This window comes from Zosterops lateralis (assembly GCF_965231275.1).
Source record: "Zosterops lateralis genome assembly, chromosome: Z".
Lineage (NCBI taxonomy): Eukaryota > Metazoa > Chordata > Aves > Passeriformes > Zosteropidae > Zosterops > Zosterops lateralis.
The window spans coordinates 35,441,591-35,454,006 of record NC_139800.1 but is presented as its reverse complement, the minus strand read 5'-3'; the positions used below and the strand labels follow the sequence as shown (position 1 = coordinate 35,454,006).

General features: G+C 42.6%; 1 protein-coding gene across 1 annotated transcript in view; it reads left to right on the top strand.

Annotated features, from left to right (window-relative positions):
* Window positions 1-3,608: 3,608 nt before the first annotated feature.
* The window catches only part of LOC310922770 (guanine nucleotide-binding protein G(q) subunit alpha-like), a 114,000-nt gene continuing 105,192 nt past the window's right edge, over window positions 3,609-12,416 (top strand). Inside the window, exon 1 of the mRNA XM_083883573.1 lies at window positions 3,609-3,769. Coding sequence (XP_083739699.1) covers window positions 3,634-3,769 — 136 coding nt within the window. The 5' untranslated portion in view covers window positions 3,609-3,633. The remainder of the gene's footprint in view (window positions 3,770-12,416) is intronic.

Here is a 12,416-nt window from a genome sequence, read left to right as displayed (position 1 = left end):
TTTTACTGTCATGTGAGTACCGAGTTCAGATACCACTTGGAACCTATCAAATTACAGAAAACCTGTCTCAGGCAGAAGAGACAGAGGTGAGTGACAATAAATATATTCAGGCAAATGGAAAGAAGAAATTGCAAACTGGGATAGATTAGTGCAAAGAATGTTATGAACATGATAAAACATAGCAGTAGTTTCTACATCTTTACTGTCTTATGAGTAAGAATACCAAAGACACAAGGTGTTTTATATTATCTTTTCTCCCTGTGTCAGACTCACTTTTAATTTCCCACAGCTGTAAGCAACATTAAAAAGTCTCACAGGCAATGAATTGCTATGATCCATGCACTGGAGACTACTTGGATAGATGAATATGAGTTTAGTACTATAGAGAGGCTTCTCAGGTATTATCTGTCCAGGGTTATGTAACAGTATGGATAGTATCTATGGATAATAATAATAATAATAATAGTAATAACAACAACAACAACAACCTGTATGGGCACTAAAGATTTCTGTCATTTACTGATAGTTGTTATTAGGATAAAATATTTATAAAGGATATTTCACATTTCAAAATAAAAGCCAACCATTATGGAATTGAGGTCTGGAAAGAAATTTCCTCGTAGGTTTATTATCATGTAATTGTCCATAATGGGGTTCTTCTGACTTCCACTAACTCATGAAGCAAATTAGTAAAACAGTCTATAATGGCTATCTGCTGATGCCGTATTCAGGATTAGATGGCTCATCCATTAAAAATGTGATGATATTTATTCTGTAAAGGTCTGAAATCCAGTTATACCAATAGAAGGGGTATACATACAGATTACAGCTATAGTCTGTGGGGTGCCTTTTCTCATTAAAAATGCAAAATTAAATGACAGTTCTGCACTTGAGGTACACGCTGTGTCCATGCCTTCTATACTGAGTATATAAAACAGTCAAAAAAGTTTAGTCCAACTTCTTCTAGTGCAGACTATTATAGTTTTTATTAGAACAGTGTGCCTTCAGTTTTGGAGAGGATAATGATTCAGTTTACCTAAAGGTTGGAAACTCATGGACCTGTTCCTAACCTTTCTTCAAGATGTGATTCCTAGAGATGACATGATGTACAAAACATCCAGCAAGTTATTTCTAGTGAGCTTTCATGCACTCACCTTCACTCTTTGGGACTCTTGGCATTTAGAAGAAAAGTCTAGTATTTATCTCTAAAACCCTCATAATTATTTTTCCCCCTCTTTTGTTACTTTTTGTCTCTGTAATTCAGTGTTGGCCTTTTAGGAATCTTAATTGCATGCAATATTGATGCATCTGAAACCAGAACACAATACAGGTGAATGCATAGATACACTTATATACATACTAGTTTTAAAAGAGAGAATATGCTTTGAATGAAATATAATATATTCCTAATAGCTGGAACTACCCAATTTTGACTACAAGTAATTGACTGGAATAAAGAAAAAATATTCCAAGTTGCATCAACCATTTTTATACACTATATATACTAGTACAATAAAGATCTATATGGAAATCAGCATTTTTTTAAAGTAATGATTTTTTTCATGCTCTAAAAAATGTGATCAAATGTATTATTTTCCTGATTGCTTTATTCTCTCTTTTTTTTTTTTTTTTTTTTTTTTTTTTTTTTTTTTTTTTTTTTTTTTTTTTTTTTTTTTTTTTTTTTTTTTTTTATTCCCTCATTGTATTACTCTTCACATCAGACCTTACTTAAATAATTTTGTCAGGCCATATGGAAGCTTTTAGGAAAGAGCGTATGAATTTCAAAACAGTTGTCAGCAGGTGCTGGTGAGGTATTAGACATGGAGCTAGAAGACAGAGAGTGATGTGCCTTTCTACCCACTGCCTAGGCTAGTACCAGATCCACAGCCGATTTGGCAACATTCCTAGATAGATGCAAGTAGCTTAAAATGGAGGTGGCCCAAGGAAGTGCAGGTGTGGGAATTCTGTGAGGAATTTATGAATTCACAAAAACTAGAAGGTGCATCAGTGCATCCTGCTCGATCGTATGCCATCGCCCTGGGGCGACAGAAAGCTAAGTGGGGACAGCTTTCCAGGGACCGGGGCAGGGCCGGGCCGAGCAGGACTCACCGCAGCCGAGCCTCGGCCACGCCGGGGGCGTCCCGGGGATGTCCCAGCGCGCCCGTGCCGAACGCGGGGCTTTGCCTTCCCAGCGGAGTCGGGGCTAAACCTGGGCCCGGTGTGCCTGTCCCGCTCTGCCTGCCCACGCCAAAGGTGCCAAAGGCTTTTTCCTCTCTTCGCTCCTTCCTTCCTTTTCAGCCGGCCACATTTTCCGCCACTCCCTGCCAACCCAACTCATCTCTCCTAGGATGGGAACTGAATAAAAATGTGTGCCCACGACTGAAAACAAAGGAAGCGAAAGCAAAGGCGGCGCTGGGGAAGGCGCTGCCCGGCAGGGCGACCCGGAGCTCCTCGCAGCCATTTGGCCTGAGGCTCGGTTCGGCCTCTCCGCGCACCCCCTCCTCCTCCTCCTCCTCTGCCCCTCCGCCGCTCAGGGCGGGCACAGGGGGGGCCCGGCCCGGGGGGCACAGCGCTCAGGGCGGGCACAGGGGGGGCCCGGCCCGGAGGGGGCACAGCGCTCAGGGCGGGGGCCCGGCCCGGGGGGCACAGCGCTCAGGGCGGGGGCTCGGCCGGCCCGGCCCGGGGGGCACAGCGCTCAGGGCGGGGGCCCGGCCCGGGGGGCACAGCGCTCAGGGCGGGGGCTCGGCTGGCCCGGCCCTCGGCTCCTCCGCGCCGCGGGGCGGAGAGAGAGCGAGCGGGAGCGGCGGCGGGAGCCGGGCCGCCATATTCCTGCCGCACCACGCCCGCGGAGCCCGACCATTTATAAGGCGGTCGAGCTCGACCCCTGCTAGTGTACTCGTTTCCCTTTCCGCCGCTCCGTCGGCGACGCGGGTAGGGCCGAACCGAGCGGAGCCGAGCAGCGGCAGCTCCGTGACGGCGAGCTCCGCTTTCCCTCACACCGCTCCCCGCCTCCCGCTCGGAAGGGCGAGCGGCCGAGGCGGCGGGAAGGAGGAGCGGCCGCGGGGAGGCTCTTCCTGCCGGGCGGCTGCGGCGTCGCCCACCCCACAGGAGCCGGGCTCCCGCTCCGGGGGCGGGGAGCGGCGGGGAGATGTGTGCGGGGCGGGGGCGGGATTAGCGGGCCTTAGCGCTTCCACAGGGGGCGGGGTGGTCGCGTCGGGAGGCGGCGGGGGCGGCGGCGGCCGCCAGGGACACTCGGGGACCGCGCAGGCTGCGGGCGGCGGCGGGGGAGAGGGAGCGGCGGGGCGAGGGGCGGCTCGGCTGGCTGGCGCTGCTGCCGCCGCCGCGGTGGATGTTTCCATGTTGTTCGGTGCATGATTTAGAGGAGAGGAGGAGTTGGCAGCGGCGGGTGTCAGCGGCAGGGAGCGGGGATCCGCGCCGCCAGCGGCCCTGCCTTTCTTCTCGCCCCTCCGTGGCACCGAGGCTGCCCTGCCTACGCGCCTGCCCTGCGGCGGCCCTCGGGCTCTCGGAGAGCGCCTGTGCCCCCCGGGGCCGGAGCGGCGGCGGGGCGCGAGTGTGCGAGTGTGCGTGCGGGTTTAGGGGGGGTGGGGGCCGCGTCTGAACCAGTTAGGAAGAATGACTCTGGAGTCCATCATGGCGTGCTGCCTCAGCGAGGAAGCCAAGGAAGCCCGGCGGATCAACGACGAGATCGAGCGGCAGCTGCGTCGGGACAAGCGGGACGCCCGCCGCGAGCTGAAGCTGCTGCTGCTGGGTGAGTGAGTGTGGGGCTTCCTCCCCCGGTTCGGGCCGCCGGCCTCGGGCCGCCGCGCTCGCCCCAGGTGCTGCCGGGCTGCGGTCGGGCATCGCGGTCCGTGGCGGGGCGCAGGCAGCCCGCGGCGGGGCCGAGGCGGCAGCGGCGGTGCCCGCGGTGCCTCTGGGCGCTCGTCGCCCCCGCCGCGGGGAGCCGCAGGCCGAGCCCCCGCCGCGGGGAACGGGGCGTGTGTGTGTGCCCGCCCGGCCGGCATCGCCCGCGGTGGGCTCGGCGGGGAACGGGAAGAGGCCTCTCAAAATGGAGAGGGAGTCGATGGCGGGTGAGCGAGGGGGCTGCGGGACGAGCGGCGAACGGCGGTGTGTGTGGGAGAGCGGTGGTAGCGAAGTGGATTAAGGAAAGGGAGTCGCTGTGCAGGTCGATGGCAGCGGGTGTGATATCTGCATTGTTCCGTGAGCTTCGGGAAGGTTGTTAGCTCACTGGTTGCATTTTTTATTTTGATATTTATTTGTTGAGGTGAAGCGAGATAAGGGGCTCGTGCTCGGCTGGCGCACCGGTTCCTGCGAAGGAGGGGGAGCCGCAAAGGCCCAGATGCACGTGCCGGGCTGAGGGGTAACCCGGAGTGCAGGAGGATGGCAGGATCTTCAGTACCGTCCGAATCCACCCACTGCTCAGGAAATAAAATCAACTGTATAATTTCTCTTCAATTAAAACAGAGGTTGCTATTTTAGAGTTGCAAGTATGCAGAGGCGGCATTTATCTAATAGAAAATTGGCTTATGTTAAAATAAGCCTTTCAAATTAAAATATGCCTGCCCGTGTCCAGCGCTGTGTCGTGTAAGCTCCCTGGTAATAGTTCCTGCCTGGACTCACAGGCCTTAAAGTGTTTTTGCGCTACTGTCTGGTGTGTGGATGAGTGAGTATGTTCCAAATGGATGTGGGATGTTTACAGGGAAGATTGTTTTCCTTGGTCCTTGTGTATGGAAGTAGTGATTTATACTGGGGAAGTAAACTGCCTTTTCAGTGAGGTAAGACAACTTGAAAGGAAAAGCTTGAATATGTTTTAGTGGTTCCATATGAATATGCTACTGCCTGAAGGTTATCTTCTGCGTATAGAGAAGATTGGGATCTTTAACTGGTGTGGGAGAGAAGTAGTGGACATGGATGCAGCACTCGCAGTAATGATGTTCTGTCAGATTTTGGCTTGATTTTGGTCTTTGGCAGCGCACGATGTGTCTTCCAAGATTCACAAAGAAGATAAAATGGATTGCCCTCACTCAATATTGTGGATGTCTTAAGTATGATTAATGATAGACACTTGCTTCAAGGGAGTTCCTGCATTTGACCTGTTACTCAGGTCCAGATTTTTTCTGTATATTCTTGATTTCTCATACAGTAGTGCTAGAGGCTTCTCCTAGATTTTCAGGTATGTTTGAAATACACTGGATGAGACTGATATATATTACTTAGCGAAGATATTCAGAGATTCAGTTCTGCAGTTAGCAATGCAGAACTTGAGGTGCTTCACAAGGTCCTCCCAACCACTAACATGAAGTACTGGCGTAGATGTTGGTAGATTGGAGTCCAGTTGCAGTGTCACTTTGGATCAGATAATGTGTGGTGATTTGCAGAAGAAGGGGAGAAGCAACCCATAGAAAGAATTAGGGAAATCTCTATTAAGTTTCTGTATAAAAGATTTCTGTGTTCATCATCAGTGCCAGCTAAGAGTTCCAACAGGCTTGTGAAAGTGAAGGCGTGATGTACTCGAGATCTAGAGGGGTGAACTTTGGCTGCTTGTACTTAACAGCACATCCATATACCTGAGTAACAAAACCAGTACAGAAATTGTTACTCTGCATGCATTTTTTGTCTTTTGTTTTTTTCAGCCACTATCATATGTTTTACTGAAAATGTGTGTGCACATTTCGATTAACACTTAATGATCTTGTCCTGTGAAATGCAGTGTGTGGTAAATGACCCTTGGTGTCTTGGTATTGCGTAGACTCAAGTTTCAATTTCTAAAACAATTTTAGAGAAACTTCTTTCGTAAGTGGGTTTATCTTAAGTACCTTAGAGCACTTTTTTTTAAGTCACTTTCATTGCTTCCTCTGAGCATACTCAGTATGCTGAGCAATTGCTCAGTTACTAAGTTTGTTTTTTGTACAAGTCATTCACATGGTTATAAGACAGACAAAACCATTTTCAAATAAAATACATTCATTAAAATGAGACTGGTAGCATGAAAACCATCTGAACATGCTTAAAACAATCTGATTTTTTCATACTGAATAGATGTTTACTGTCCCATTTCATCTCTTTTCCCCTCATTTTAGGGGGAAAATTACTACTGCTGCTTAATTTTATGTAAACGCAAGCAAATATGTTGGGGTTGTTTTTTTGTTTATTTTTTCTTTTCTGGAAGTACCAATTTCTCAGTCCCACTCTCTTTAAGTATCATTAGGTATCATTTAGGTATGAAAAACCTAAGTATGTTACAGGGTTTTACATATGGGACTAAGGAATATATTTTGATTTGTAAAGAGAATACTAGTGCAGTTTAAGCTGAGTCTTGTTAAGTGGCTGGGCATATTTTTCAGACTAGTTGCAAGTGCAAAGTGAGAGGTATTATCAACCTTTCAAGATACAAACAAGTGTATCTGTGCTAGGTTGTTTTATTATTACACTTGCTTAAAAATTAGATGTACATACATAAAAATGCACATATGTAGCAAACATAAATAAAAAATTAATCTTTTTGGTTCAGAGGAAAAGGATTTTTTCCTCCTTAACTTCTGAAAAACAACAATGCCTTCTTGGTAAGGTAGGTTCCTCCTGACAGTTACTATGTCACACACGCATGCACACAGACACACACATACACTTCTTGATACACTCTTCTAATGTGCTCATGCTATCTTTTTAACTTCTCATGAAATCAAAGTAATTTGTATAATAAACCAAAGTAATTTGTGTAAAACTTTTAGTGCTAAGGTTATTTGTAGGTATTAGTTTAAAAATAAATACTCTCCGATTAAATGTTAAAATACCTCTTTTAGGTACTTTTTTGGTACATCATTGTTTGATTTTTTTTTTAACATATTAAAACAGGACAAAGTATTTTTTTGCAATTTTAGTTCTGGAAAGCCAGAATCCATAAATATGCACTGAAGCATATTACATATTAGCAGTTTCAGCTAGCAAAACTTGGCTGTAGTGTTTTGAGACAGTTTGGAACAAATACAGTCTTCACCGAATTTGGTTTTAGTCTGTATTTTTCAAACTCTTCTGGATGTCATTACTTCTGAACACTTTGTGAAACCCTGTGATTGTTCTCCAGAGCTTACAGTTGTTAATATCCATCCATTGTTTGCTGTTAGCTGTAAAAACACATTGTTTTTATAATTAGGGGAGAAAGCGAAGAGGTGTTTTAATATTTTATATTTGCCTATGCATTCTGCATGCTTTTATTATAAGCATGTATATGCATATTTATTTTTAAGTAGTAAGAGCTATATACTTACATATATAATTTTTTCCTCATACTTCCATATATAATTTTTTCGTGTCATCCATGTAAATTTTCCAGGGGCTCCGAAAGCAGCATTAGAGTCTGCATGGCAGGTTTGTAGCCATAAACCATCAGTTCTGGACATGGTCTGCCTGTAGACTCTATACATTAATATTGTACACTGTTTTCTCACTGGGATGTGCCTTGAGTATCTAAGAAAATAACCTGCAAATGTTGTGCTGGCTATGCCTGTGTGTCTGTAAACCCTGGCCACATTAGGTACTGGAGATATGTGTGACTGTGCTATTTTTCTTGCAGCATATCGGTTGGTATTGTGTCACATGCAAAGCATGTTTTTTTAAGAGTTAGATGCTTCTTATGTTGAAGATAGTGAATGTGTCAGTGAAGAGACTTTATTTGATACAAGTATCCTATTCTTCATGCTGAGCACAGAAAGTAGATGGACAGCAAGCCATTGGAATGGGCATGAACAGCAACCTTATGCCAAAAGATGTTTTTGAATGTAAGGTGAATATATGTATTATTTCTTAAACCTGTGAAGCAGAATTAGATGTTGAACATGCAGAACTTGGTGTATTCACAAAGAGGCAGACTTTGTGTTGGTACATTGAAGAGGAAATGGGTCAGTTAAGCCAACAATGGCAGACTTTTGTTTCACATAACTTCTTCAGCTGGAAAAGCAAGCTTCCTTATTTTTCTTGTAAGTTGTATTTTTATCAATCTGCCTTACTCACACTGAACTCTTTCAAATAATTTTAGAAAATTGACACAGTACATATTTACTACCATAAAATGAACAAATAATTAACTTACCTCTTCTTACTTTTTGTGGCTAGATAGGTAAATATTTAGCAGAAGGTGTTTATGAGGAAATATACTTTCATTCTGGATATTAACACCTTGTTGTACTCACATATACACAGATATATAAGAACATCGTTTTTGTGGAGTAGGAGAACAGAAATCATCATTTGGGTATCAGTGTGATAATGTGAAGAATATGTATTTAGAAAATTTAGGAAATTTAATTTTAGTGCACCACAAAAGGATACTTTGTGTGCAGCCATTAAAAAGGGTTTGTTGCTCTTTGTTTTTAGTAGTCAGTAAATGATCTACACCCACTAAAGTTAATAGGAACTAGCAGAGGGTCTGAACAGTTAAAGAATTCAGACTAATTTAGCTTTATTTACGTGTCAAAGAGCCAAGTGGCCCCGAATTTGTATGTTACACTGACAGTGTTGATTAAATGTAGGATGAAGAAATACGTGCTGAGCAGAGAAATCTTTGGAGAATGGGCATTTGAGTGTGTGCTGCAAAATGAAGAAATAATAATTCTGCTCCTTCAGTTGCTCTATATTAATTTTGTTATTGTATGGTGGTAAGAGCAATTACAAAGGGGAAAGCACTACCTTGCAATCTCTGCAAAACTAATCACAGATAGGTGTGAAATAAAGTATGGTAGATGTTTGATTAATGGTGATTAGCCTTGTTGCAGCAATGGAATGCTATAAGCACAGTATTTTTTTCTATCAACTTCCTTAAGTTGAATGGTAGAAGACTGAAGAAAGTCTGTTCTTGTACACAAATGCAACTGTGTATGAACATCTGTTACGGATGGAATTACGAAGTTTTTCAATATTTACCTTTTTTTTTACTGTAATTATCAAACCTGGCAAGAACAAAGAGCAGGAAAGCAGGAGAAAACAAAGCAAGAATTAGCACATAGGGAACACTAGGAAGCCATACACATGGTGTTGGCCAAAAAGAAAGAAGCATGCCAAGGTTTTAAATATTATTAACTCTGTGCAAAGAGGTTAGATGTGTTAAAACTGGATGAAAGAAGTCAAAGAGATATCAAAATTTTAAAAGGTAATAATTTTGAAGGTTACTGGGGGAGTTTCAGGAGTAGCACAAATGTTTTTTCAGGCTAAACTAAGGTTTAAATCCAAAGTGTTCTGAAAGCACATTGCTCCCTCAATAAGTAGTGCTGATACTGAGACTAAACTGAAGCATGATTGTCTACAGTTTTTTGTCCTTTGTAAGTTTCCAAAGGACAAATGGCATGGAATAATTAAACTACATAATTTGTACATTCTGTTTATCAGTAGTGCAGAGTTTTATCCCAGAACCCTGAGGCAGGTGCAGTTGCCAACAGAAAAGTACTGTTGTTCATTTCATTCTGCATTTGAGAAGGTGGTGTGGCTATTCCAGAAAAAAAATAAACCCCACCAAGCAAGATTCCTCCTTTGTCAATCTGTTAAGGCAGAATCATCTGACAAGCTACTGTAATGAACTGTATGATTTAGGTGAGCCCCACTGTGTTGGTTCAGCTCATCTTTCTGTGGAAAGGAGGTGGTATGCAATACATATATTGCTTGAATAAGCAACAGAACATTAGAAAGTTGATGAAAGTGGAAGCAACTGGTGATTCACTAAATTGAAAAGTTAAAAACTATATCACTATTGCCTCAGTACAGCTGAGCTGTGTATTGACAGCTTCATTTGGGAGCTTTGTTATTTGTAGTTTAGATTGACCTGAGTGTGGAAGAAGCATCTGTTAGGAATGAATGAGACTAGGTCATTCAGACTAGTACCAGAGTCTGAGTCTGTTTGCCTCAGAGTTCATGGTTAAAATTTCTACCCAAGACCCTGTTGTCACTGATTATCTGTATCTTTTGTTTTGTATCTAGGGGAATGCCATTGTGGTCCTTGTTGAGGTACTTTGGTACTCAGTCCCAGCTGTCAAAAGTTTGTTGAAGGAGGATTTGTTTTCCCCAAAGGAAATTGTGGAAGGCGCAGTTAAATTTTGTAATATATTTCTCCCCTCTACCCCCAGTCTTCTTTTTTTCTAAAGACCTGAGTGCAGTTAGATCCTTAAGTCTTTTGGAGTTAACTGAAAAACACATCTCAAATCCTGCTAAGTGTCACCAAATGTGAATCAGAATCGTGTTTGCCCAGATAGGGCTAGCCACCTTTATGTTAAATCCAAGGTAAGAGCACAGTTCTGTAGGAACTTGGTGTATCTGGATGTGGAAAAAAAAGTCAGCCTGTTAGCAGTTTTTTGAGTAAACAGGAATCAAGGTAGAAATTACTCATTTAGTTGCTACATAGCCATGAAATCAACCTAAAGAGATCCCATTCTTGATAATACTTTTATAAGCTAAGGTGTAATGCAGTGAACGTGTTTTGGGTACACTTTGAAATTATCCATTAGGAAAACAATATTTTAATTATAATAGTATTTATTCTTATGACACAGAATATACATTGCTGTCTCGTTTCGTGTGTCTGTCACTGTACCTGAGCAATATGCTCACTAGACACTTGCATACACTTCTTGATCCTTGGCTAATTCATTGCTGTAAATGATAATCTTTGAATCTTTATACAGAATAAGAATTTCTATGAGTTTTGGAAACTTGGTTTTATTTTCTTGTTCTATAAAACCATCACAGGAGATTTTTTAACTCTTTAGTCTTCAATGTTAATGTTCATTATCTTGCTTATATTAGCGAATGTTGAAAAAGAATGCTGAAAGGTATTCCAGCCCACATTTCTGGGTGAACAGTGTCATCCAGAAAGTCAAACAGAAGGCTTCTGAAGCAGCTGCTAGCTCAGAACACCAGAAAAATGCAAAACACATACAAGTTGGAAAAGATGCCAGCATTCTTTATGCATTTGGGAACTGATCAGGCTTGGGAAACTGATGAACAAGTATGGAACTTATATTTTGCTCTGATAATGAATTTGCAAAGCACCGTAACTCCTCTTAGTCTCATAGACCACAGCAGCAAAAGCAATTTAAATGAAATGCTGAAAAATAAAGGCATCATTCATGTATCTTGAATACATTTTTACACAGCCGTCCAGGTAGTTGGAGGATCTGATGGTTGTGTTTTTGGAGTGTGCTGTCTAGATGGTGCTAAATATTTATGTTGACAGTTAAAACCTTTCAAAGATGGTTTGCAAAAAGGAACAAGAAAAAACAAACAAACAAATAACAAACCCAGAGTACTTCTTTGTAAAATTTGTTTTAACTCAATTAATCTTTTAGGAGGGAAAATAATGATTCTTAAAATACTGCTCACTTTTATTTCTGTTTGATTGTTTGTTTTTAAAAATAAATTAACAGTAGCCTGGAAACAGAGATGCTTTCTTTGTAATTGTGCTGGGGAGAAAAAGCCAAAGAATAAAGGACGTATTCTTACACTTATATTTGAATAACTCAGATATTCTCTTCCTGCTTCTAATTTCTTGTTTGTGTGTTAATAGAACTTTAATCTTCGAAGTGTTTCCATACACAGCAACAATCTTCAGGACTTAAATCTTTCACTGCCTGGTTTTTTGAGGGGTGGTTATGATGTATGCACCTGGTCATTTTCAACAGTGATGGGATTAGTAGTAAATCCCAGAGTGCAGGCCACCAAACAGTTCTCTTGGTTGCTTTGGCCCATTATTAAAAAAGAGATTTAGAGATCAAAATCTGTTTGGCTCATTACCATTCCCCCAGTCCATTAAGTCCTCTTCTAAATGATATTTTGTGGCAGATTTAATCTGAGAAGTTACAAGTGTTGCATATTACGGTAAAAGGATTTAGTATAAAACCCTATGACAAACACTTGAGAAACTTTTTAATCCCACCAAGTAGGAGAACCCTCATTGGCAATGTTAAAACTTGAGACAAAACTCAGGCTATAATTTAGTCTTTAGATCATGGAACAGATATTTTTTAAACATTTGTCGAAGCATTCAGAAGATGTAGAGGTGTTCATTATAGAGTCAGCCAACAAGACTTCATGAAGGGTTAACTGCTTGACTAATCTTGTGGCCTTCTATGATGGCGTAACTGTATCAGTTGACAAAGGAAGAGGTAGAGATGTCATCTGTCTAGGCTTCTGTAAGGCCCTCTCCCAACATTCTTACTACTAAATTGGGGTGAAGGAAGTTGGATAGATAGACTTTTTGGCGAATAAAGAATTGACATGGTGGCTGCATCCAAGGAATTATGGTCCGTGGTTTAATGGCCAAGTGAAAACATTAATGAGTGGTGTCCCTCAAGGAATCATACTGTTTAATCTCTTCATTATGACATAAACAGTGGGAAGTTGCACCCCCAGCAGAT